The sequence below is a fragment of the Peromyscus eremicus genome, chromosome 6, assembly GCF_949786415.1.
Source record: "Peromyscus eremicus chromosome 6, PerEre_H2_v1, whole genome shotgun sequence".
In the NCBI taxonomy this organism is placed as follows: domain Eukaryota; kingdom Metazoa; phylum Chordata; class Mammalia; order Rodentia; family Cricetidae; genus Peromyscus; species Peromyscus eremicus.
The window spans coordinates 36,300,789-36,328,045 of NC_081421.1; the positions used below are offsets into that span (position 1 = coordinate 36,300,789).

General features: G+C 36.8%; 1 protein-coding gene across 1 annotated transcript in view; it reads right to left on the reverse strand.

The window, feature by feature from the left end:
• Window positions 1-474: 474 nt before the first annotated feature.
• LOC131912408 (arylacetamide deacetylase-like 2) overlaps window positions 475-27,257 on the reverse strand; it is a 30,944-nt gene continuing 4,161 nt past the window's right edge. The window contains exons 2-5 of the mRNA XM_059264699.1: window positions 16,247-16,469; window positions 9,516-9,585; window positions 7,795-7,966; window positions 475-1,077 (exon numbers count right to left, since the gene is read on the reverse strand). Coding sequence (XP_059120682.1) covers window positions 475-1,077; window positions 7,795-7,966; window positions 9,516-9,585; window positions 16,247-16,469 — 1,068 coding nt within the window. The remainder of the gene's footprint in view (window positions 1,078-7,794; window positions 7,967-9,515; window positions 9,586-16,246; window positions 16,470-27,257) is intronic.

Below are 27,257 nucleotides of genomic sequence, written 5' to 3' on the forward strand. Positions count from 1 at the left end.
TCTCCTCATTCATGGTTTTGAGACTGCATGCCTCTGTAGAGCAATGATTGGATGAGAATTAGGTACAACACCAGGCTGACCTTGAACTCACAGAAATCTGCCTGCCTTATTTCCTCGAGAATGCTGCATAGTAACATGCCAACCCACCCACTCTTCATGACTCCATTCATATTACGGCCTTGAGTCTCATCACATTGTTTTTTGCATTCTCCTAACATTTTTGAATACTCAGAGTACATCTTTCCTAACAAATAATAATTAATGGGAATATTGAAGTGAATATGCCCATTTTAGCAATATTTCTAAGACTGAGAAAATGAAGTAACTTTTTCAAACATACACATTAATCTTCATTCAAATTGAAATGTGGCTTTATCTACAAACCAGATCATTTTGTTCTCATTCATAATACAAGAGTTCAAAATATAACTTTCAGGATACTTTACTGAAGACCTAGCTACATGTACCATTGATTTATAGATTTTCTTCTAACCAACTAATATACCTATTTCTTATTCTTAATCCTAGATGTAAAAACACTGGAGCTCTGGTAAGTGACATGGCTCCATGAACTCCTTCCTCTATGTGGTCATGAGTAACTGGAACCCCAACATTTCTAAGCCGTGTGACATACATGAGACCATCGTCTCTTAGAAGGTCATGTTCACAAGTGACGATGTAGGTCAGGGGCAAACTCTGTAACTGGGAGTCACTGGCCAGCAAAGGGGACAACCTGTCTTCCACAAGTGCTGGATAGGAAGCATTCAATTTTCCAAGAATGGGCTCAGTATAAACATGGTTCTTTTTAAACCTCTCAGGAAGGAAGTCACTCCAGTTAACAAACTTGAACAGGTGTCTTGATCCTTCAGGCATGTGTTCATTTCTCAGTGCGGCCTGGAACAGAGCTTTGTCTTCAGTCACATACAGGCATAACAACTTAATTAATACCTCCCTGTACAGAAGTGGACCATGTTCATACTCTCGATGAGATGGCAGAAGGGTGTCAATCAACTGCAGGACAGGGTATATCAAGGCTTGTGCCTTAATTCTGTCTTTGTATTCTGGATCATTCTGTAGCTAGACATATAATAAGTACTCATGAGTCAATAGCTTTCAAACAAAATGATTGGTAGGTTCATTTTAATACTCTGTGGTAAAATAAATTTCTTAACCTGAAATATTATTGGTGATTTTTCCTATAAAATTTACTCTAATTTAGAGACACAAGAGCATGTCATCCCACTTTCATTTGTGCAGAAACAATGCATATTCTGTTGCTCACACGTTTATTCACATATGACATCCAAACAGGAATATGATCAAGAAGATCAGGAGCACCCTAGTAAAAATGATAAAATAACTATAATGAATTTTTTGTTTGTTTCTTTTAATAAATTTAGCTTTTGTTGTTTTTGATAGGGTTGTGTTATGCGTCTCAAGTTGTTTGAGAACATACTGTCCCTCTGTCTCAGTCTCCCAAATGTTCTACAAATAGGTATGTATTTTTATGTCTAGTTTCCCTAAAATAATTTTGATCCAAGTAATATAATGAGCCAAAACTACAAATATAATGTAATACAAATGCCAAAACCCACATATAAAATCTGATGGTACTTGGCATGTTAAAGGAAACACCTAATATTTGTCTAAGTAATGTGGCATGATAGAAGTGATAGAAGATATAGCAAACAATTAATGGAAACTAGAAGAGCAGAGAAGGATGTGGAATGTTGCACATCTAGTCTGTCTCTTATCAGAAATAAGAGGAGTCCTGAGTGTGTAGCTACATTCTTTCTTCTTGTGCACTCCACAGCAGTGAATCTGGCCTTCACTTGTAAGCATGAGAGTACTTAACCAGAACCAGCCTGTACAGCACTTGTGCATCAGTGAATGTATACACTGCCATTCTTTTCAGGATCTCCTAAAGATGCCTTCACCCCTAGACAGCAGGAAGTCATTTTAAGAATACAATGCCTACATTCCCAAGAGGTGGGATGGGTCATTTTTGGTCTTTCAATGGGTTTTGGATAATTGTCATTGTTTAGTATGGTTGGTTACAACTTGTTATTGTTAATGGACAGGAAAAAGGCTAAACAAAGGAGATTAGATTTAAGGTTCTTTTTCTTGTTTGAAAAGAAAAAAGAGGGTTTAGATAAAAGGTGGATTATTGAATCTGCTCTGAAAAAATAAAGATATATAAATGATAAATAAAGGGTAGATTATTGAATCTACTCTGAAAATAAAAAAAGAGAAATTATTGATATATGATGATAAAAGGTAGATTATTGAATCTGCTTTTAAAAAGCAACTACTAATTTTAAATATTTTAGCTTGGATTGGATTTCAGTATATTGTATATAAATTATGTATATTGATACAAATTTGAGATTGATTTATATAGATATAATAAGATAAAAAGGTAGATTATTGAATCTACTTTTAGAATGAAACTACTAGTTTTAGATATTTTATTGGATTGGATTTTTGTATATTGTATTTAAATTATGTAAATTGATACAAATTTTAGATTGATTTTGTTAAAAAGTACTGTAAATATATTTCTAATCTTATTTAAGATATTGTACCTATACAGTTCATTTAACAATTTTATGCAATTTACTAATCCTTGAAAGTTATTATTACCAACTAAGTAGGATATAAAGACATATAAGTTAGCTGTCAGTCAATACAATTGAACTTGTAGTCATATTAGACATGTTTTCAAGGTCAAGCAGAGATACATTTTAGATAGACAGGTCATCTTCAAACATTTCAGAGATCTACAAAATATGACATTTGAGATGTTTTAATAACATAGTTTTTTTTTCTTTTTTTTAACGACTATGGTACATGTCTGCTCCTGGCAGCACCAATCTAATTCAAAGAAGATGATGGGCATTGAAGACACTCCATATGGAATTTACTTTTAATGTGGCAAAAGTTAGTCAGAGGGCAAGAAAGTGCTCTCACATCAACAGCTGATAGTATGGTATCCAAAATGGACAAGTAGGACACAAAAGAAAGGACTGCCAATCCTTGCCAAGACAAGGTAGAAAGGCTCTTTAGAAAATCCTGCTTCACAGATAAGTCTGTCAGATATGCTAGCCCTGTAGGCCAAAGAATGAGTACCCCAACATTGCAGAGGAACCTCAGGTGACCATCCAGGCAGCCAGCTGTTTCTGTCATAACTCACATTTTTTGGAAGTTGCTTGTTTGCACTTCCTGTTTAACTAGGTAATATTATTTCCTTCTTGGGTCTCTGAGAGAGTTAAAGATTAAATAATTATAGTTATAATTTTCCTTGTTAAGAAATTCAGAAAAGAAACTCACTAAGAGTATAAGTGTATAAGTTTGAAAGACATCAAAAGATAGTTTTTGTCTGGTATATAAGTTAGGATAGAAAGTGAATTAGGTACATTTTAGACTCACCAAAATAGGATAGATAATGGAATATTTACTCTGAATTTGTCAAATGCAAATGGGCTAGACATGGTTGATATATTTATTGCCTGTATATATTATATATAGTTATTGTACTTATTGTATATTGTTTTTCTTATATTAGTTTTACCTTTTTATTTTAGATAAAAGGGGAAATGTGGTGATATTTTATTTGTTCACACAATAAAGCTTATCTGAGGATCACAGAGAAAAGCCAGCCACTACATTAAACACAGAATGGCAATGGTAGTACATGCCTTTATTCTTAGCATTCGGGAGCCAGAAATTCATCTGGATCCCTATGAGTTCAAGGCCACACTGGAAATAGCCAGGTGTGGTGGCACATGCCTTCATTCCCAGCACCAGTTAACCATAAAGGTCTGGAGGTCTGTACAGACAGACAGGAAGTGGTACAGCTGGGCAGAAAGAGGAAGTGATATAGCTGGGATAAGAGAGGAAGTGAGATGGCAGGGCAAAGAAATGATATAGGCATGAGTATAAAGGAAGTAGGTCTCTCTGGAGGCTGAGGAGTTGGTAAGGTGAGGTTGGCTGTGGCTTATTCTATTCCTCTGATCTTTCAGTTTTCACCCCAATATCTGACTCTGTTTTTTTTTTTTAATTAATAAGATCATTCAGCAATTCATCTTACAAAGTGGAGGCTCATGAGCTGAAAATTCTTCAAGCTACTGGTATTGGTTTTTGGCTCTGTCTGACTAAAATATTTACCAATGGTCTTATTCATCTCATAAAAAAATTAAGAAAACTTTTACAAAAAAGTTACCTGATATGACAGAAACAGATGTTATAGAAAGCATTGCAAATACTATAGCTTCATTTCACCAAGTAAATCACTTTAATTGATTTGTTATTTTAGTGTATATTATTCATGTGCTAACAATCGTAACCTTAATGACTTTAAAATATGCTTTGGCTTACTTACATAAGATAGTAAAACAGAAAGATAAGAAAAAAAGCTATACATGCTGTGAGGATGCATAACCTCCAAGATAATTAATATTTCTATTAAAGAAAGGGGGATCTGTGGGAGAATTCCTACTGGAGTACACCTGGTCTGGTTCCAGAGTTGCTAGCACTTGGCTTAATTTATCTTTTGTTTCTCTATTACCTTTTGTTTCTCTTGTTGCTCTAGTTTGAGAGTTCCCAAGGGTGCAAAGCCTATGCAAAACTTGTTTTTGAAAAATCCAGCAAACTATGATATTCCTTGATTGAGTATTTGTATTTGGCATTGGCCTTTTGGAGACCAAGTCATTGTGTTTTTGGATATGGAAATCAACCTGATAAAAATGTAAATATGGAGAACAACAAAAATGGCTTTAGCTAAGGGAAGATGTCCCAACAGAGGCTGATTCCTCCTGCAGCTGGAAAGGCTAGTGACATCCTTAAGGTGTGCTGTATCTTCATTCCATAGACCGACAGAAACTCACACTCATACAACAACAGTTCCTTTTTTCAGTCTTCCAGTACATCCTCCTAATCCTCTGATATTCTTTGCTGATGTGTCAATTTTATAATATTCATTTTTCAGAGAGACAGAGACAGAGACAGACAGAGACCGTAGGGGGTGGGAAAATTGCCTTTGTGCATGTGGTGGTTAGAGGACATCTTGCAGGAGTTACTCTCTCCCTCCAAAATGTTGGACCCATAGATGGAACTCAGATGGTCAGGGTGAATCAACTTTTCAGTGACTGATAACTCATTTTGTCACAGATATCTCAATCCTAATGTTCCCATGTGATGTGTGCTTGTCTAGGATACAGTGCTCTTTTCAATCTTATTTCAAGTTACAAGCCAAATTTAATTTTAAAAAATGAACTGAAGGATTAAAGTGTACAAGTTATGGATTCTGTACTAGCCAAAACCACAGACTGCCAGTCTGGCAATAACTATTCCATTTATTTGAGTATGTAATAATTAATTTGACCATAATCATGCACACTTGTTTTACACATACTAACACCTAGGAAAGAGAATCATTTCTTAAACTTACAAGGCAACTTACCTTGATTTCAATGATCATTTCCCACCTTAAGTTAAACACTGTATACATGATGCCTAAAAGCTTTTTCAGTTGGGGAGAAGGTGGTCTGTCTTTATTCATCACTTTAGTTTTTTTTTTTTTTTTATATCTTCACTTCTGACACTTTCTGAGCCATCACAAATCTGCCTATTTATCCATGTCTTTGTTGAACTAATCCATTCATCATCCTTTCATCTTTCTAAATGATTTGGTGGAACTTTGTGAACTTCAAGATTCATATGAAGACATCACAGTGCTGCTCCCTACTGAAATGACACATTTTTAATCTCTAATATTTTTATGTTAGTTTTGGGCCACGCAGTTTAGAATAGTGTCAGGTCTTTTTTTTTCTGATGGTATATTAGAGAATAATATACCACCACCTGAAGATGACAACTTTTGGGATTTGGTTAATTTTTGTTCCTACCACGTGAGTCCCTGAGGTGAAATCAAGCCTTCTAGCTTGGCACCAGGTGCCTTTACCTTCTCAACCATCTCATCAGGCTGCCATGTTTCTTTAAAACATGAGAAAACACATCTTTTGTACTCTAGTCCATCTATATTTTGTTTTTCTACTAGAAAAACCATGGCCTGTTTTAGAAGTTTCTTTTAAAAATTCTGTTATTCTGAGACCGTGTTCATGCACTGATTACCTCACCAAACAGAATGTCAAAGTGATTCAAGAAAATATTTGAGTATTTCATGGGCTTATATGAGATGGCATTTCATAATGGTTGAATAATCAAAAGGATAGTTGTTTTAAAATGAATTAACTAGTCTTGAAAAAGGAAACATATTGATTGAAGTAAATTTCAAAAAAAATTGAAGTATTCAGTAAAATTCAATAAATACAAACTTTGAGACTGCATCTACTTTATAAGAGGAAGCTAGTTTATGCAGTATAAATGATACAAAATATTCATTTTGGACCCAGGCAGTGGTGGCGCATGCCTTCAATCCCAGCACTTGGGAGGCAGAGCCAGACGGATATCTGTGAGTTCAAGGCCAGCCTGGTCTACAGAGCAAGATACAGGACAGGCACCAAAACTACATAGAGAAACCTGTCTCGAAAAACCAAATAAATAAAAATAAATAAATAAATAAATAAATATTCATTTTGTTCTGCAAAAGCATTTGGGGGAATATGAGTCATGTGTTAGACTAAGATCACTTTTCAAAACATCACTTATTGAGCAGTGATTATTTAGCTTTTCTCAGCAAGGATTTTAATATGCGGTGACTTAGTTTTATTACAGGAGGAATTCTTCTATACAAGTGTTATATATTATCCAATGTTATCTTTGACAATCTGTATGTTTGCCACATTGCCATGGTTACTAGTCAGTATCAACTTGCCTGAGTTTAAAAATCATGTAAGAGAATGAAGCACATCTCTAGGAGTGTCTATAAGAGTATTTTAGAGAGAATTAACTGGGGAATAAAGATTCACCCTAAAAATGGAGGCATCATCTTACAAGGTTCAGTTTTCAGAAAAGAAGAGGACTGATAAATCAGAAATGAGCTTAGTACCAGCAAGCATCTCTTTCTAGGATTTCTAGACTTGGGAGATGAGAGCAAACAGTTTTACACTTCAACCACCACAGCCAAAAGCAAATCCCACTGTCACGCCTTCCAGGCCATGATGCACTGAATGCTCCAAACCAGGAGCTGTTATATCCTCTCTTCCCTTAAATTGCTTCTTGTCAGATATTTAGTCTCGGAGAAAAAAAAAAGTAACCAAACACTCATCAATGACAGTGATACAAAAATATTGAAAATTTTAATAGTTTATCTATGGAAAATCAGTAAGTTATGAACTAAGAATCCCTTATTGTAATGAATGGAGTGGTTCATAGATGATGTTGAACCTTTTCCTAACATTGGCAAGGTGAGCCATGTTGAGTAATGGACAGTATGACAGTTTTCTAATACGAGGTTCTTGAGTCCCTGAGGCAGGATGCTCACAAGTTCAAGGCCTGCACGAACTACAGAGAATTTCAGGGAATCTTATCAAAAACCTATTTTGAAACAGTAAGTTTAAAAGGGAAGGTTTCATAGTGCTGTGGTAGAGTCCTTGCCTGGCAAGCACACATCCCTGGATTCAATGCCCATGCTCCTCCTCCCTAAAAATAAGTAGGGTTGTACAATCCTCCCTTAGCACTAGACAATGATAAACACATCTAAAGTAATGTGCAAAATGGATAATCCTGTTTAGTTTAAATTTCACAGATAACAGTTTAAAAGCACTGCAAATACACGTAAAACACTGCTTCTTTTATGTTAGGATTAAAACATGTATAATACATACAACGTACCAGTTGAACCACTGTTGCTGCCAACGTTCCCCCAGAACTGTCTCCCATAATGCAGATTCGAGTGGTATCCACTCCATATTCTGCAAGCATTTTATCCTGGAGAAAGTACTTGATCACAAAAATACAATCTTCAAGTGCAGCTGGGAATTGATACTGAGGAGCAAGTCTGTAGCTTTAGAGGAAAATCAACAAAAACACAACAAAGTCCTTGTTAAAATTGGACAATTAGATAGCTCTCATTCTCACCAACAGATACACTCTTATCTAGGCCTTACTTTGAATCCTAAATCTCACCAATTACCCACTATCTCATTGGAAACTTCTTTCTTAAAATGAGGCATAGATTCAGGTTCAGGGTTTCAGGTATTGGTTCTAAGGAGAAATGAGTGAGACAGGAGTGTTCACCCTGTGAAGCCTGCATGCTTCAATGTCCCTCAGTGTGCTTGGTGACTCAGAGGGAGCTCAGAGTTATCAATAGGATTCCCCAGAAATTTTAAGTACAGATAATATCAGAGTAAATTATTGACAGATGGCTTCAATTATAAATGTATATAGGACCATTATTTATAAAATTGTAGAATTTCATATCACAAACTGAACATCAGAATTTAAGCCAACATAGTCATTATGCATTATGAAATATAAACATTCTAAGTATACCAATGGATCTTACTCAAGTTTTTGAAGTGTTTCATAAGACTAAGTACTACTGTGTCTTTTCATTTTTGCTTTGTGTGTGTGTGTGTGTGTGTGTGTGTGTGTGTGTGTGTGTGTGTTCTCTTTGGAGGACACCTCAATTGGGCTATCACAATTTATTTCTATCACCTTAATATCTATTAGAATTTGTGAATTATTCATATGCTTATATTAAACAATATCCATCACATGATCCTTGCAGATATTTATATTTTAATCTGTGTCTTAAATATTTGAAAATTAGCATATTATGAACAATGACATACAAATATCATTACTCTTCACAGTAAAGAACAGCAAGTACCTAAAATCATGTAGAATTCTTAAGCATTGTACAATATATCACACCGTTTAAAAATCTTATTAAAAATGATTATGTGTTAAATTTGGCTAAAATTATTGCAGGAAAGGCACACCATTCTTACTATTATAATATAGATATTTCTCAAAACTTAAGCAATTTGTCTGATTCTATTAACAAGTAATCATGAGCAGAACAGAACTAAACTTTCTAGTATGTCCTACCTGCCCCCAATATACTCTGAACTATGAAATTCCTTGAGGTGATTCTTGTCTGAAGTCTAGAATTCTGTAAATCTATTTCTATACTATTTCACTATTGAATTGTCTAGATGTGCAATAATGTTTTCATCCTCCTAATGGGAGTCTCAGTAGTTTAGAGGACACAATAGTTTATCAAATAATAAACACTTGCTCATATTTTTGTGTTATTGGAAATGTTGGTAAAAGTTATGAGATAATAAGACATTATTTAGATAATGTCTTAAAATATTCAAACTTCACCAACATTTTCACCGAAAAAATGCTAGAACACTAACTTTACACTGTTTTATAACCATGTCAAAACCCAATATCCCAAGCATATAATGAGTATGCATTCTACATATGTTACTTGCAGATGAAGTAAGCTACTTGTGAAGCTGAGGTGGGTGTCTAGTCCTGAGAAAGCCAAGTCTATGGTGACAATGCAAGGGCTGTGATAAGAAATATTATCATTCTCTTACTCTATTCCCACAACAACAGCATTAAGCTTGTTTGCTGTCCGTCTGTTCAAATCGTCATAGGATGACACCTCTGAAACAGGAGAAATAAATATAAATTGGTGCACTGTAAAGAGAAAACAATGGAATCACACCAATACATATGAATGTGAATGAAATGTAGATTGTGATTTTTTTGAGAGAAATTCTGCAATACCCATTTTTGTTGTCATATAGAGAAACAATCTGTCAGAGTTCAGGAAAATAAGATTGTCTACAACTCATTACCACATTATTTCACAAAAATCTTGGTAGAAGAATTAGGAAATCTGGAATTAATTTGAAAATATTATTGTAGCCAGTATTATAATTGTCACAAATTCAGAGATTTACTATAGTTAATTTTTTAGGAAACTTTTCAATGAATGGACATCAAATTACTTAAAGTAAGATGTACTATTAGTGTAAATAAAGCAAATGAGTTTTTCCTTTACTTAATGCTTACATATTTACATAAAGTCATGCATATTTAATTAATTTATAAGTAAACATATTGACTTTCTGTATCAAACAGACAATTTAATTTTCATTAAAATCAAGTAATAGCAGGTTCTTACATTTTTAGCTTTTTAAAAAAGTTAACTGTGGATGGAATAGACTTATAATCAACTTAAAAGAATTAGAAAGGAGAAAAATAAAAGTGTTTTATTAAACTCTTAATAGGTAGCAGTGTCAAGACTCTCTTAATAAAAATATGTATTAATTCACCCAAAATGCATATATTGGCATCCATCGTTTTAAATGTAAATATGTAAGAACCGCCAGCAAATAAACTAGAGAAAATAATAATTTTTAGTAAGAAAAATAATAAGTTTATGAGAACTTTCAAAGTTCAAGGAAATATATGTAACCAAATATAGTTGCAATATAAAGTTAGAGCAGAAAGTGGGCAATATAAGAAAATAAGAATGGAGGGTCAATACTTCAATGTCTGACAAAAGATTTATCAGTAGTAGGTCAATATATCAGTAATGTTTATCAATAATTCACATGGTCATATTTTCTCATTATGAAAGATAGAGAAAGAAGGAAAGAGAAATGAAGAAACAGTGATGAACAACCAGGAATGAAAGGACAGGAATCTACATAGTTGGACAGGAACAAGAAGATGCTCACAATTTTGTGGCCAGAATATGTCATAAAGCGTAGGATCTGAAAGACAGTGTAAAGTAGAACGTAGTGGTCACTACTGGGGGACATTTGCCTTTCTTGTGTTGTTGGGGTTTTATTTATTTCCTTGGTTACTCTGTAAGAGGAGACTATGTTGTATCTGTTACAGAATTCACATGATCCACTAATGGCCAGTTATGCAGCCCATTTCACAGTTGAGTTTATTGAACTTAAGTTCAGCAACAACATTAGAGATGGAAAACAGGATGGCATGGGGCTAGGGTGGAAACAAGTAAACAACAAAGAAGAGGAAAAACATGGAACCAACAAGTAAAGGATGAAATATTAAAATGTGAGAATATTAATATTTGTAACATCTAAACAATAGCTTATCTCACATGGTTTCAGCTTTTCTTTTGTTTTACAGTTGTAGTTGCAAATGAAGGGATAAAGCAAGGAAGAAAAATATTTATTCATACAAGCTAACAGTAAAGAATACTAGTGTAGCAAAGGGCATTGCTTTCAGATTACACAGCTCAAAGACAGAATCAAAAGGAGAGAAAGAGACAGACATGTCTCTGATAATAAAGCACACTTAGCTAATAACTAGAAGACCAACCAGGGTCAACAGAAGTCAAGGCAGAAAGGACAGTACATTCTTAGGAGTCTGTAAATGGTGTACAATTGAAGGTGGAAGAAACACAAAACAGATGATGATTTGGAAGGAACTATCCCAAGGTAAGCAGAGAGACATATATTGGACAAAAGATAAACACATCTTTCCCCAGGATATAGGTAGAGAGTAGTGAAGAAGGGATCAGTAAGATGCCCATAAGTTTCAGACAGTGCAAGATGGGTAAGGGAAAAGTAGACTAGGATATGTCAAACATATGGACTTCTGTGCTCCAAGGAGCAGGTAAGGTTGGAAACAGGATGGAAATTTAGAAATATCAATGGAGTAAAACAAAGGGACTAAATTGCTTTTGAGAGGGGGCATTTTCTAGAAACAGTGAGAGCATGGATGGCCTGCTCAGCAGGAGTATGAGACTGAATCCCCTGGTTTCTACTAATAAGGCTGTTACTTCCTCCCCTTTCTAACTGTGTGACTTGGAAAGCATTCTTTAATCCATTTATTTCTTTACCCCTAAAACTCTGATGGTAACTATCTGAAAAATGCTTACTCAGTTTTTATTTACTCTTCTCTCATATCTTACATCCTGACCACAGTTTTCCCTCCCTTTTCTCCTTGTGGGAGGCCAGCTGGGAGACTGGCTCCCACATTTTACCCCAGGGCACTCTTGAGGAGTGAAGGATAAGAAAATTACATAGAAGGATAGAGGGGAAAGAAACAGATAGAAACACAGGAGAGCCTCAGGAGAGCCTGGATCCTAATCCATCAGCCTCTTTCGGATCTTCTGAAAGGCTATTTATAGGAATGACAAGGGATGGAGCAAAAGACCTCTCCCCGGCACAGCCAAGTACAGACCCTTTCCAGTCACCTAGTAACCATGCACATCGCCAAGTAATCCTCTAATTCAGCGTTGCTGGGTAAAGCAAGCTCAGACCTCACTAGGAAACCTTTGTGGGCCTCCACAATTTCCTATCTTGATATAAAAAATGTTCCCCCAGACCTCTTAGATAGACTGTGCCTGTCTTAGGTCATTCTTCTTGATTAATTTTATATACATACATTCAGAAAGTTATCAAGAAGAAAGTTGCCTATCTTTGGCTACCAGCCTCTGGCAAGAGGGTATACAGAGCTTAACTCAGCTCTGACCCAGGTCCATACTACTAACTAGGAAACATCCACAGCAATCTCCATAGCTGCCAAACCTCCCAGTAAAGGATTAGAGCAAAATAAATATCCTTATTGGAATGGGTCTAAGGTGATTACAGCAGTCTTAGCTGCACCAAGCCTATTTCCTGGATCAAAAATCTCTCCTAACAGATGTTCAATAAAAATTTCAAGAGACTATTTTGATTTCCAGGAGAAAACAGTCATTTCAAATCATTTCAAAGTTTCTACAAAATCCCATGCTAATTATAAAGACACTGTTAAAACTAACTTGATTGTGGGAGGCTTATCCCTTTATGGGAGGCCTACCCCTTTCTAAACAGAAACAGAAGAGTGGAAGCTTTCAGGAAGAAGACAGAAAAACTCTCCTAATTATGACTTCTTCAATTTTAAGCTATCATAAAAAGTATTCAAATATATCTGAAGGTAAAGCAGAAATAAAAACTTCAAGACGCTTCTAATGTAATTTATTTGGTTTATCCTTTAAAAATTAATGTTATCTAATTTGTCTGGACTAGACAGATATTGATGGAATAATAAAAGCAATTCTATTTTGAATTTACATTTAACATTTACATATTTACAAATCCATATTCAACATATACTTTTTACATTTAACATTTATACTTTTTACATGCTTAATTCAAAAGGAATATCTATAGACCAATTTTAGCACATATCCAGAAGAGATCTCTTAACAAAACTAAATTACCTTCAAAGGCAAACTCTATAGCAAACATCTAGAAAGAGTCTCTTAACAGAACTTACACTAGAATCTCTTAACAGAACTAACTTATTTTCTTTTAAAAAGATAGAGAGTACATAAATCATGAGTTACCATTATAAGTGAACTCAATACTGCTTTATTTCTGAATTTGGAGTTAAGGTCAGCTTTGATATGAGACTCCTGTGGGTAGCCAGCAAGCTTCATTTGGTGACTAAGAGTACAATATATCCACCTTCTTAATTTTTTAAAGCTGCTTTTTAAGATTACCATGAGTTCTTTTAATGATGCCAATGTCTCTTCTTGTGCTGTAAGCACAACTCAATCCTGTAAGTTTTTTTTTTTCCACACCTGAAGCAATTTCCCAGTGAAAGGACCACTTTCCCTTGTTTTCTAAAAGATTTCAAAGCGGCTTGTTGACAAGTGATATTAGCACTTTAATTATCTCCTTAAAGGCAAGCTTTTCACCTGTTCTTAGTTCTCAAGAGATAAGATTGAGCTTTCTAACTGCTTGGAAAATAAAAAATGGAGTTTTCCGGCAATATTGCTATTTTGAGCTGAAAAACTACATTTCCCATATTGCCTTTCTCTTTCATCATGCTGTTGCATTATGTGCTACATTTTCTACACTACATTTCTCAGGTTGCCTTTCTGGAACCGGCAGAAAAATTCCCTTCATGTGGTCTGTTTTCAAGCAAGCTTTTTTTTTTTTTTTTTTCTTGTTTGCCCTGGGGGGTTTCTGTTCTCCCTGAGGTTCTGAGCTTGGTCTAGGATGCCTGTGTTACCATTTGACAGGTGCACCTCCTGTTCCTGGAGCGGGTCACGGCTGTCTTCATGCCTGAAGCAAAAACCCTTCAGGGCTTGCTCCCCTGCTTTTCCAGGACAGTGAAGGGAAATGAAAGCACTTGGACTAAAAACATTTGCAGAAAGGTCTTTTCCCCTGATAGAAAAGAGAGCTTTTTCAGAGACATTTTTTTTCACAGCCTTGGATACTGTGTAGCCCCTCCTGCTGACTTGGGGTTTGCAGTCAGGCGGGCAACTGTTGGCGTTCATGCCAGCTTTGATTGTATGGTCCTCCTTTTTTAAGCTGGACATTCTCCTGGGTCCTGCACCTCCTCTGCCTTGGCCCCATGCTGGAGGAGGAAGCGGTTTGACAACTTCAGGAACCCTAGCATCCCCAGAATGCACTCAAACTTGGAGGTGCTTGCTCCCTTTGCTAATTCCTTCCCGACTGCTGGTTAGAAATGGAGAAAAAATGTTAACAATAAGAATTAGCAATGCTTCAGGGGACTTTTTAAAAAACATATCCTAGGGCAGTTAGGAGTGATTCTCCCATTCAGATAGATATTTTGTCCATGTGTATTTAATTTTTTGTCCCTACAGAAAGAGAAAAAATATGAGAAAGAAAGGTCTGAAAAGCTTTTAGTTTTTTTTAGAGAGAAAGATTGCTAAGTTTTTCCCAGGAAAGCTTTCAGTTTTTGAGAGAAAGATTATTAAGTTTTCCCCCAAAACTTCTGCTCTCTAGACTTTGACTTCATGGTCAAACAGAAGCTAATTTTGATTGTACTGTGTTGTAATGATGTTTGCTGGTGGAGCAGAGAATTTTGTTTTGTCCAAATTTGCCTCAGGAAAATTCTCCCCTGCTTCTCAAGGCTTGATTTTAAGCTGTCTCCAGGCAAAAAGCTTCCACGGGAATCTTTTTCTGCCCATTTTTTCCCCTCATCTTTGATGGATTTTTCTGACTTTTCCCCTGGATTTTGCATACATAGCCCTATAGTTGGTAATTAAGGACACTGTTTCTTTGTCTTGTTGCTTATCCTAATTTTTTCTTAAACTATATTCCTAACCCAATATTTCTATTTTCTAACTTACTCTAAGTTTTTTCCTACACTATTTTTCTATAGATAGAAATTAAGAGAGAGAGAGATAAAGAAGGAAACCTAGATAGAAATATACACTGCAGCCTCGCTTTTCAACTTTGGTATTCCACTGCCTAACTTGACTCCTGAGAATAAAATATCATTGCCTTATTAATTCTTATTGACATGCCTTGTACTCACCATGCCCCCTGACACTCCTTTTACCAAGTCCCTGGTCCCTGATCTGGGTGCCATCTGTGAGAGGCCAACTGGGAGACCAGCTCCCACATTTTACCCCAAGATAATCTTGAAGAGTGAAGGATAAGAGATTTAAATAAAAGGATAGAGGGGAGAGCAACAGAAACACAGGATAGCTTCAGGAGGGCCTGGATCCTAATCCACCAGCCCCTTCTGTCTCTTCAAAGGGGCTATTTATAGGAATGGGTGGTGCTGTGGATGATTGATTGATAAATAAAACACTGATTGGCCAGTAGCCAGGCAGGAAGTATAGGTGGGACTAGCAGAGAGGAGAATTGAGAGAACAGGAAGGCGGAGAGGAGGAGATGCCAGCCTGCCATCCAGGGAGCATCATGTAGAGGCAACAGGTAAAGCCACAGAACACGTGGCGACATATAGATCAACAGAAATGAGCTGAGTATAAGAGTAAGAGCTAGACAATGGTAGGCCTGAGCTAATGGCCGAGTAGTTTAAATAATATAAGCATCTGTATGTTTATTTTATAAGTGGGCTATGGGACTGCTGGGACTTGGCAGGACCTGGAGAGAAAAACTCTAGCTACAGGGTGGAGCAAAAGACCTCCCCCCAGCACAGCCAAGTGCAGACCCTTTCCAATCACCTAGTAACCATGCACATGGTCAAGCAATCCTCTAATGAAGCTCTGCTGGGTAAAGCAAGCTCAGATCTTACTAGGAAACCTTTGTGGGCCTCCACATCTCCTTCCAGTCCTTCCCCTCCCTCCCCTCTCCTCCAGATCCACTTCTACTCCTTTCCCTTCAGAAAAGAGCAGGCCTCCCAGGGATATGAACCAAACATGGTACATCAAGTCATAATAAGACTAGGTGCATCCCCTCATTTTTGCTTATCTCAAAATGCCCACAGTTCATTATATTGATAAGAACTCTGTCAATCCACAGAACTTATTGGAATATGAATATATGAACAACACACACATCAGAAATACACTTACTGCAGCTTCCTGTGATGAAGGCTCCACCATGAATGTGAATGACAGCTGGTCTCTGTCTTTCAGATTTCCTTTTTGGCAAGTACAGACGAACAGGAATGTCACTAAAGTTTGTGTCAATCACTGTAACGTTTTCATCTGAAACTGGTTTTGTAAAGTGCATTGTTGCTATAATTGAAAATAGTTCTTCATATTTCATAAGACCTATGTTTTCAAATAATGTAGCCTATAAAAAGAAGACAAAGTTTTAAACATTAAACATTTTTTAATAACAAAAATTGCACACACTCATACAATGATAAAAGTAAAAAGTGTGATATACTTTAGAGGACCGATTTTATCTCTAACAGTGTTTTGGTAGTGTGAAATTCTCAATGTCTTTATCTGCTCCAGCCCAGCATAAGATTAGGTTCACGAACAATTCATAATGAATGGCAGATGCGTCAATAAAATCCCATCCCTTTGAGAAAATATTGGTGGTTATAGGTTAATAAGAAGGAAGAGTCATTTTCTTGCATAGCTGTTAATGAGTTACCCTTGCTATAGTAAATAATCTTCTCCCAATGCTCAAGCAAGAAACTCTGTTAAACTCATTGGACCGCACAGAAGAATTAAAACATGAAAGTGCATGGGTGGGTGGGGAACCTGGTGGGAAAATGGATTCCAGTAGACACAGAAAGGAGTGAGAGAGAAGGGAATTTATCAGGTAAATTTATAAATCTGTCCAACAATAATAAATAAATGCTTGGAGATACTAAGCTTCTATTGGCTTGGAAGTTTCATTCCTACTTGCTAGCTTTTATTGGACTTAAACATGATATGTATATTACCAGAGAAGAAAAGTAATCATCAATTTTACCCAACTGTGAACCCCATGAACCACAATAACCATAGGACTAGCAAGACTTACCTGCTCTTGCATCAGTGGTTTGACATCATGAGGGTAACCAAATACATTCTTATTGGATTTCAGTCCTATTATACAAGATGAAACTTATATCTAATACCATTGTTGGGTCAAGAATCTGGATACACAGGTCATAGGACCCTAGAGAGAACCTACTACTGCCACTCTGTTAAATGTACATAGTATTAAATTGACTCCTAATGACTTACTGCTATATATATATATATATATATATATATATATATATATATATATAGTGATTAATGTAGAGATACAAAACGAACTAAGTTAAGGAGAATAAAAGACCAATGAATACTCAACCCTAAATGGAACTTCCATAGAGCCTTCTCTCCTTCCAAAGCTCAGAGATCTTTGCAGAAGAGGAGACTGATGTCAGGAGTGATTGTTATGAGTTACTGTGGGCCATGACACAATTACAGCTTATAGCAATTGATAATTCAGATGCCAACTATGGTGATATTTTATTTGTGCTGAAATATAATTTTATTTGCATGTTAATAAAGTTGCCTGGGGGTCAGAGCTAATAGCAAGCAATTTAGCAGAAGTCTGGAAGTTGTAGCACACGCCCTTAGTCCTGATCACATGACAGGCAGATCTCTGTGTGTTCAAGGACACAGCCAGCATGGAGACACATGCCTTTAATCTCAATACCAACAACAGAGACCCAGAGGTCTGTATAGACAGGCAGTGACAAGGAGGTCACGTGGTTGGGTTTGCAACCAATGAGAAGGCAGGACAGAAAGTCAATAAAAAGACAGACACACAGGAAGTAGGTCTCTTTCTGAGGTGAAGGATGACAGCAACAGCAAGGGGTAAGGAGGTCTTGGTCTTAGCTAGTGACTGCTGCTGATCCATCTCTGGGCTTTAAACTCTGCATTTGGCTCTGTGTTTCTTATTTAATAAGACCATTCAGAATTACATCTACAGCCAACCCACTAGACAAATGGTTTTCTAATGGAGGAACCTGTTAGGCAGGGTCACAGGCTCTGAAAAACCAGTTGCTATCATCTGTAATTCCACTTATGCAATAACAGCTATGATAATTTCATATTACCATGTATTTTCATGTAATATGTGCATATAATCTCATGATTATATCTCAATTTTATGGGCACATGTATTTGTGGATGGTCAGAAACATGACTTCTCTTTTAGCTGTATATTTTGATATATGGACTTTATGCTAGGATGTGCTTCATGGCTGGATCTGTTGTTCCACAAACACTTAAAAGCATGCTTTGTTCCTTTTGCTCAGACTAACTGCACATATTTTGCTCATTTCTACCTCAGAGAAAGTCCAAACTAGACTAAAGGATTTTGTAAATAGATCATAAGTTTAAAACTTTACAATTATGTACAAGGTCAGAATTGCAGGTGTATAACCAAGGTTATCTACACAAAGCACCCTAAGAAAAGCCTGCCAGTTCTTGCTGGCCAAGTCTACTGACAAAGAGCTATGTCTTCAAGTTTGTCATACTAGGCACTATGCCCCTTCCCTCTAGTCCTGAAACCTTAAAACCTTGTGTTGCCATGGCAAATGGGTTGGCTCCTTATCACTCACCCTAGAAATATGTTTTTGACCAATGAGAGTTAACTCTTGCAATTTTTTATTGCTTCAAACCTCCTGTAAAAAGAGAATTTTTAGGCTAGAGAAAAAGAAGCAGGAAGACTAGAATAGAGAATTAGAGTGAGGAAATTAGAGAAAATTAGGGCTAGAAAATTACAAGAAAAGTGGAACAATAAAGATACATGATTTGGAGAGCATGCATGTGACCTAATTTGTTTACCCTCAGACACCCTAAGTTCCTTTCACTTCCTGTAGTGTCTGACCTGAACTCTGAAGACGGCCTTGAGGCTGGATCTCAAAGGCCCTCAATAAAATGAAGGGCTGTATAAGGCAGAGATATTGAATAAATACAAAGAAACAGAGTACTCAAGGTACAACATGGCAGTTGAATGTATAAACTCACGGATTGTGGCAGCATGCACCACTGTACTATGTAAACTTAAAACAGGATAAATCCCATCATGGAATAGGGAGTTAAACATGCAGTCTTTCCCCTTAGCTAAGGAGCTCTTGGCAATTTGAGAGGGAAGGTCAGTTTTTTTATGGGTATGGCTTCTGGTAAGTCACTTGTCTGCCTATGAAAATTCACACATCCAAGAGTATTTAGGAAGTCCAGTTTAGACTTGATGGGTGTGGAAAAAAGACAACACAAGTAAGGAACATTGTATGGCTCAGTAGGGAGTTTCAAGAGTGGTAAATATGGTCAAACATCATTGTACAAAATTCTCAAAGAACTAGTAAAACAGGAAATGCACCAAGTACAAATAAATAAAATTAAAAAATATTAAGCATGCTGTGTTTGGAAGTAATCGTAATCTCATTTATTGCCACCAAATCTTTCAATATATTTTTCAATATATATATTAAGACAAAATTTCTCTGTGTATCCTTGGCTGTCCTGTAACTCATTCTGTAGACCAGGCTGGCCTTGAACTCATAGAAATCCTCCTGTCTCTGTCTCCCAAGTGATGGGATTGAAGGCATGTACCATCACCAGCTGGCTGTAATTTTATCTAAAACAAAATTATCTGAAAAGTGGCATTTTAGGGATGTTCCAATATTTTATTTTATTTGTTGGTCATTCAATTTAGTGTTATAAAATGATGTGTGTGTGTGTGTGTGTGTGTGTGTGTGTGTGTGTGTGTGAACATTTTGGTCATGTGTGCCTGTGGAAGTCAGGTATAAACTTGGGTATTGGTCCTTATCTTTTGAACTTGTTAAAGACAGGTTCAGTTGCTCCAGCTGTACATGGCAATCTTTCTGACCCAGCGGCTTCCTTTATTTCTCCTCTCCTCTCTTCCCCTCTCACTGTAGGAGATGCACGCGTTACCATATCCAGCAGACTGTGGGTTCTGGAGAGCTGAGGGCAGATCCTAACCCTTGCACAGCAAGCATTTTACCCACTATGCTGTCTCCATCATCTCTAGTTTAGTTTAATATTTTAAAATCTCATCCAATTCTTATATAAATCATAGTTTATGTTCTCCCCTTTCAGCTATAAAACAGTATCTTTTCATTTTCTTTAGCTCTCTTGAAGGAAAAAGAAGCCACTTTTTATTTATACCATTGAAAATAGGTTTTCTTTAGTATTTCTGATAAGTTATCTAACATCTTACTGACCAATTTCAGTTAAACATTGTTATATTCTTATGTGATTAGAATATTCCAGAGTATATACTGTTGTGTTGGAAGTTTCTCCAGTCCTACTTGTCCCTGTGGTCCCACAGCCACTTATAAAATAATTCCTCAGAGGCTTATATTAATTACAAACTGTATGCCATATGGCTCCAGTTTCTGGCTAGCTAGCTCTTTTATCTTAAATTAACCAAATTTCTATTCATCTATATGTTACCACACAGCCATGGCATTTCCGGTCTGCTGGCATCTTGTTGCTCCTTTGGCAGCATCTGGCATCTCATTCTACTCTTCCCTTCTTCTCTCTGTACTTCTGCTTGGATTTCTCACCTGGCTGTAAGCTTTCTTGCTATAGGACTAAACAGCTTTATTTATTGTCCAATGGGAGCCACACATATCACAGCATACAGAAAGACATCACACAACACTTGCCCTTTTCTGTCTAGAAAAAAAGGAAGGTTGTAACTTTAACATAGTAAAATTATATATTATAAAACATATTCTATATTCTATACTATTTTTGTGAGTGTAAAGTTTTATATCTAATTTATCTTTTATCATGACTAAGGCAAACTATAATTATAACTATTTAGTCTTCAACTCCATCAAAGACCCCAGAAAGATATATTACCTGAGTAAACAAGAAGTGCATGGCAAGCAACTTCCATAATACTAGAAATGACAGAGACATCTGGCTACCTGGACAGTCATCTAAGTTCTCCTGTAACATTGGGGAACCTATCTTCAGCCTACAGGCCTAGAGTCTCTGGCATAGCTTTCACTGAAGCAGGAAATTTTAAGGACTGTTCTACTCATTCTGACAAAGTTCATCAGTTGCTTCTATCCATGTCCCATAGAATGTTTAGCAGTTTCTTCTGTTAAGCAGAAAACGGAAGGACCATCTTGCATTGAAAAGTTCAGTGGTCACCTTCCTATGAGTCTTGCATGTCCAGTTTATACAGCATCCTGTGAAGCAGTTGAGGCAAGGGCATTTTTCCCAGTGGCTAACTTTTTCCATAAAGTAAGCAAACTCCATAACGAGTTTCTTCAATGCCCATCATCCTCTTTGAAGTAATTGGTTCTGCCAGGAGCAGATGTGTCTCACTGTCCAGAAAAGTCTAAGTACTTAAAACATTTTAAATGCCGTATTCTGTAGGTCTTTGAGGTGTTTGAAGATTACCTACCTAATTGAAATATACTTATGTATACCTAGAAAACTTAACTACTTTAAGTTTGATTATCATAGATGACTAATTATTAATCTGTATTTCTTAACTATATATTACAATTTTAAATGAATTGAATAAACATAATACCTTAAACAAGAGTATATATATATATATATATATATATATATATATATATATACAGTATAACAAAATTAACTTTAAATTTGTGTCAATAAACCTAAATCCATAGCAATGTAAAACATTTCAAACAAGTTGTTGCTTTTTAAAAGTAGATTTCATAATCTACCATTTTATCCTATCATATATATCACCTTTTCTTCTTTAGAAAGAGATTGCATTTATAATCAACTTTATTTAAATAAAAATAAACATTCATAAACAGTATTTGGGCAATTTGGGTGTAGCTTCCCATACTATTTCCTGCTGATTGGGGGTGCTGGCAATCTTATGGGGATCCTGAGAAAATTCAAGATCATGGTCAAGTCCTTGGAAGACAAGCTGTATCCTTTGTTGATAGACACCATCTGTCAAGGTTCAGGAGGTCTCCCTTGATCAAATCTGACCCATCTTAACCTGGAGCTAGTCCATAGCCTTTTGTTTTCTGTGGAAAAGCAGAGCCTCTTTTCCAATGGAATATATCCTTAGATCCAAATTTTGAAGTCAAAATACTTTTAAAATATATGTATATTTGTTTAACTCAGCATCCTTTACAATCTAATGTCTCTCTCCAGTTAAAAATCCCAAAGACAATATAATCCAGTCACTCTTTGTAATTTTCATCTTTATGTGACTTACTGTATTTTTATATATTATTTTATCTTTGTAAGATTTTATTTTTATGACTATATCTTTTCTCTTCTCTCTCTCTCAAATCTATGTACTTTTTTACACACAATGCGCACTGTTTAAAGTTTTATTCCATCTGAATCTGTCTTATTGTATATGTATAATCCTTTTTTGACCATTGATTAAAATTGTAGCCTGGCTAGGACTGTTGATTTAAATTGTAGCCTGGCTAGGACCATTGATTTAAACTGCTCTGGCTGCTGGCTCTGCTCACCTCAGCTTTCCAACATGGTGGAGGTATGTTTATCACCAGCTCTGGGAGTCGTGCTCACCACCATGGGAAGAGGTGGATCTATGCCTCTATCAATCAGCATGTAGCCCAGAAAACTTCTTTCCTTTCTGTCTGTACTAGAAAAAGCTAAATCTATCATGCAGTGAAGCTTGGAGATGCCTCTGTGTACCATTTTGGGAATCTGCCATGCTGTAGGTTGAGCCCACATGCTCCAAACTTGCCATGCTGTAGCTCAAGCCTACACACCAATGTGTCTCTGTATCACAGCTTGCATGAGAGACACCACTAGGAAGCTGTTTTTAGCTCATTTTTAGCACCCATTTTAAAGCTTTTTTCAAGTCTCAGGTGGAAATTCTTGCTACCACGTTGAGTGTCAAATGTAGCCAGAAGTTTATCTGGTCCCACCTGGTCCCACCTGGTCTTGCAGTCCTTTAGCACCTTAGAAAATAATTCCTCATAGGCTTATATTAATTACAAACTGTACACCCTATGGCTCCAGTTTCTGGGTAGCTAGCTCTTTCATCTTAAATTAATCTATTCCTATTAATCTATATGTTGCCATGCAGCCATGGCATTACCAGTCTGCTGGCATCTTATTGCTTTTTTGCTGGTGGCTGGCATCTTTCTCTACTCCAATTTTCTCTGTATCTCTGCATGGATTTCCCACCTGGCTATAAGCTTTCTTGCCATAGGCCAAAACAGCTTTATTACCCAATGGGAGCCATACATATTCATAGCATAGAGAAAGACATCCCACAGCATATCTGCTTCATGATGTTAAGGTTATAAATCCATACAGATATTACACCTATCTACATTAATGGTGAGAGTACTGTCTCCAGAAACCCCCAAGGCTGATCATTTTTACACAGATAGTAATTGAAGAACAAGATGAAATGCCATGTATCTAGGCCAGTGGTACATATGATCTTCTTTGTATATTAGCTGATACATTATAGAACTTTTTTTTTTTTTGAGACAGGGTTTCTCTGTGTAGTTTTGCCCCTTTCCTGGAACTCACTCTGTAGCCCAGGCGGGCCTTGAACTCACAGAAATTCGCCTGCTTCTGCCTCCCGAGTGCTGGGAATAAAGGCGTGTGCCACTGCTACTCAGCTATAGATCTTATAAACAGGCTATAGATCTTATAAACAAAAGTTAAAAAATGCTAAATTCTAGAAGAATGTAACAAGTAGAAGATCTTAAGGGCAGTGGTATAAAATACTTCGAGGAGTGACAGGTGATGTTGATGGTATCAGAACTGTCGTTTTGTCACATTAAAAAAATTTTTTAACAACAGTATAAAGCTCTCAACTTAAAAGCAAATATGCATATATAGAAACATGCATATAAGAACATCTATTAAGAAAAATAGCTAGGGCTAGATGGTTTTAGGGCAGAATTCTACCCTTTCAAAGAAGAGTTAAAGCCAAATATTCCTCAATTTATTACACAAAATAGAAACAGAAGGAATATTGCCAAATTTGTTTTATGAGGCCGCAGTTACCCTGATAGGTAAACCACACAAAGATTCAACAAAGACAGAGACTTACAGACCAGTTTTCCTTATGAACATAGATGGAAATACTCGACAAAATACTTAAAAACACAATCCAAGATCACATAAAAAAATCAAACACCACGGTCAAGTAGGCTTCATCCCAGAGATGCAGGGATGGTTCAACATAAGGAAATCAGTCAATGTAATCCATCACATACACAAACTGAATGAAAAAACAAAGAAACATGATCATGTCATTAGATGCCGAAAAAGTCTTTGAAAAAAATCCAACACTACTATATAACAAAAATCTTGGAAAGATTAGGTATACAAGGGACATACCTCAACATAATAAAGGTAATTTACAGCAAGTCTATAGTCAATATCAAATTAAATGTACAGAAACTCAAAGTAAATCTCATCAAAATGAGGAACAAGACAAGGCTGTCCACTCTCCCCATATCTATTCAATATAGTGTTTGAAATTCTAACTAGAGAAATCAGACAACTGAAGGAGATCAAGGGGATATAAATTGGAAAGGAAGAGGTCAAAGTATCATTATTTGCAGATCATATGATAGTATATATAAGCAATACCAAAAATTCTACCTGGGAGCTCCTACAGCTGATAAATACCTATGAGTAAAGCAGAGAACCATCAGGAATTCTTTCTTTCTTTTTGTCAGTTGTGTTTGGTTCTACCCTATTTCTCTGAGCTATCCATCTTCTATAACCAGACAAGGCTTCTAGTAGTGGGACAGGGACACCAACCCAGACACAAAACTGTCAACCTAAAACCTTTCCTGCCTGAAAGACATGCTAGGGCAATGGTGGCTCTGGGCTTGTGGGAGCTGCCAACAAATAACTGATCTACATTATACCCAAGCTCAGGTCCAAAACTGCCTAGATGGCCAGGAACTGGCAGCTGTGTAGCTCAGAGAAATAGGATAGAACCGAACTCAACTGACAAAGAAAACTAATGAAATGATTCTGAATGATACTTGTGGGAGAACAGCTCTGACCTGATTGAGGGATGCTGGTAACAAAAGGCCATTGGAGTATGCAGCAGGTGACAACTAGTGTTCAAAAGTTCCATCTAACAGAACCAAGGGCTTTGGTAGAGGACTAAGCTTGCATGTAAGGCATGTTGGAGTTATTACTTTTATTGGCTGTTTCTTGTTGCAAACTTCTTATGCAATTGCAGCTATGATATTCCCATTACCATGCATTTTCATAAAATGTATGAATGTAATCTCATTTCAATCTTATGGGCACATATATCTGTTGGTGGTCAAGAAGATGATTTTTCATTTAGTTGTATAATTTTGATATACAGAATGTATACTAGGATATATGTGGTGATATATTGTGTACCTCAATATATTGTATACCCTAAAAACTTATTTTGGGAACAGAGGACTGAATCAGCAACTTAATTAGACATAGAGGCCAGACAGTGGTGGCACATACCTTTAATCCTAACACTTGGGAGGCAGAAATATGTCTGGATCTCTGTGAGCTCAAGGCCACATTGGGAACAGAGCCAGGCATGGTGGCTCACACCTTTAATCCGAGCCCTTGAGATCTCATTTCTTTGCTTGGGAAGGATACATACATTTAATCCCAGGAAGTGATGGCAGGAAGCAGAAAGGTATATAAGGACCAGGAACTAGAGGTTTTGTAGGCTTTGCTTGGGAAATGCATATGCCTTTAATCCCATGGCTGGGTGGATAACGGTATATAAGGCATGAGGAGATAGGAACTAAGCAGCAGTTAAACTAAGACACATTTGTGGAAACATGATGGGCTGAGCAGTTGGCAAGGTGAGATTGGCTGTGGTTGTTCTGTTTCACTGATCTTTCAGCTTTCACCCCAATATCTGGTTCCAGGTTTTCTATTAATATGACCTTTTAGCAATCCGTGTTACAGATATACTTTGTAGCCAGGTCCATTGTCCCATGAGACTGTTGACACTTAAACATTGATTTGTTCCTTTTGCTCAGACTAATAGAGAAAATAATAATCTTGTCTCAGTCTAACACAAACTGCATGCATTTAGCTCATTTTTACCTCAGAGCAAGTTCAAACTAGACTAAAGTCCTTTGTATATCAATCATAAGTTTAAAACGTTACACCTATGCTCAAGGTCAGAGTTGCAGGTGTCTCTTTAAGGCTACTAACACAAAACTCCATAAGAAAAGCCTGCCAATTCCTCACTTTCTAAGTCTGATGATAAAAAAATTATGTCTCAGAGTTCGTGGTACTGGGCACTGAGATCCATCCTTCTGGTCTTGGGACCCTGGGACCTTGCATTACTATGATAATGGCTCTGCTCCTTGTCATCTATTCTAGGAATGTGCTATGACCATGAGGGTTTTGAAACTTTTCTTAGGATTGCAAGGAGTCTCCTGTCAAAAATGTGAGAATTCAGGTAAGAGAAAATGATAAGAGGAAAAGGGGGCTGTGGACTTAGAGAAAGAAAAAAAGAGAGAGAACGGCAAAGAAATCAGATAATTAACTTAGAACAGTGAAGTGAATGGACTGAAAGAACACTGTGTGCATAGATTCATTTGATAGCCTCCAGATTAAATACCCAGTCACTTGTATGCTTATTCCCCAGGACTCTGGGAGAAATCTCCTCAGGGCAGGTACCCACAGGGGCGGGGAGCGGGCATTTGGTTATGACCTGTTGAAGGGTTCTTGGTGGGAGGAGAGAGGAATGAGGAAATATTAAATATAGGTAGAGACAGTAAGACAGAGACATAGGACAGCTTCAGGAGGGCCCTGGGTTAATACTCAGCCACCTTGAGATTTATTCTAATGGGCTTTCTATACACTACCAAGAGGAGAGGCAAAAGACCTCCCCTTTCAAGATCAAAGTACAATGTAGAGCCAAGTGTAGACCCTTCAAAACACTTGGTAACCATGCCCTTGACCAAATCATCCTATTGTGCAGCCCTGCTGGGTAAAGCAAGCTCTGACTTTCTGACCTTGAGTAAGGCCTTACTAGGGAGCCTGTGTGAGCCGCCACAGATACTTTGCTTTACTTATAGATTGCCTAGCCCGATCTCATCAGAGAGAGTTCCTCTGAGAGCTGATGGGAGCATAACAGAGACCC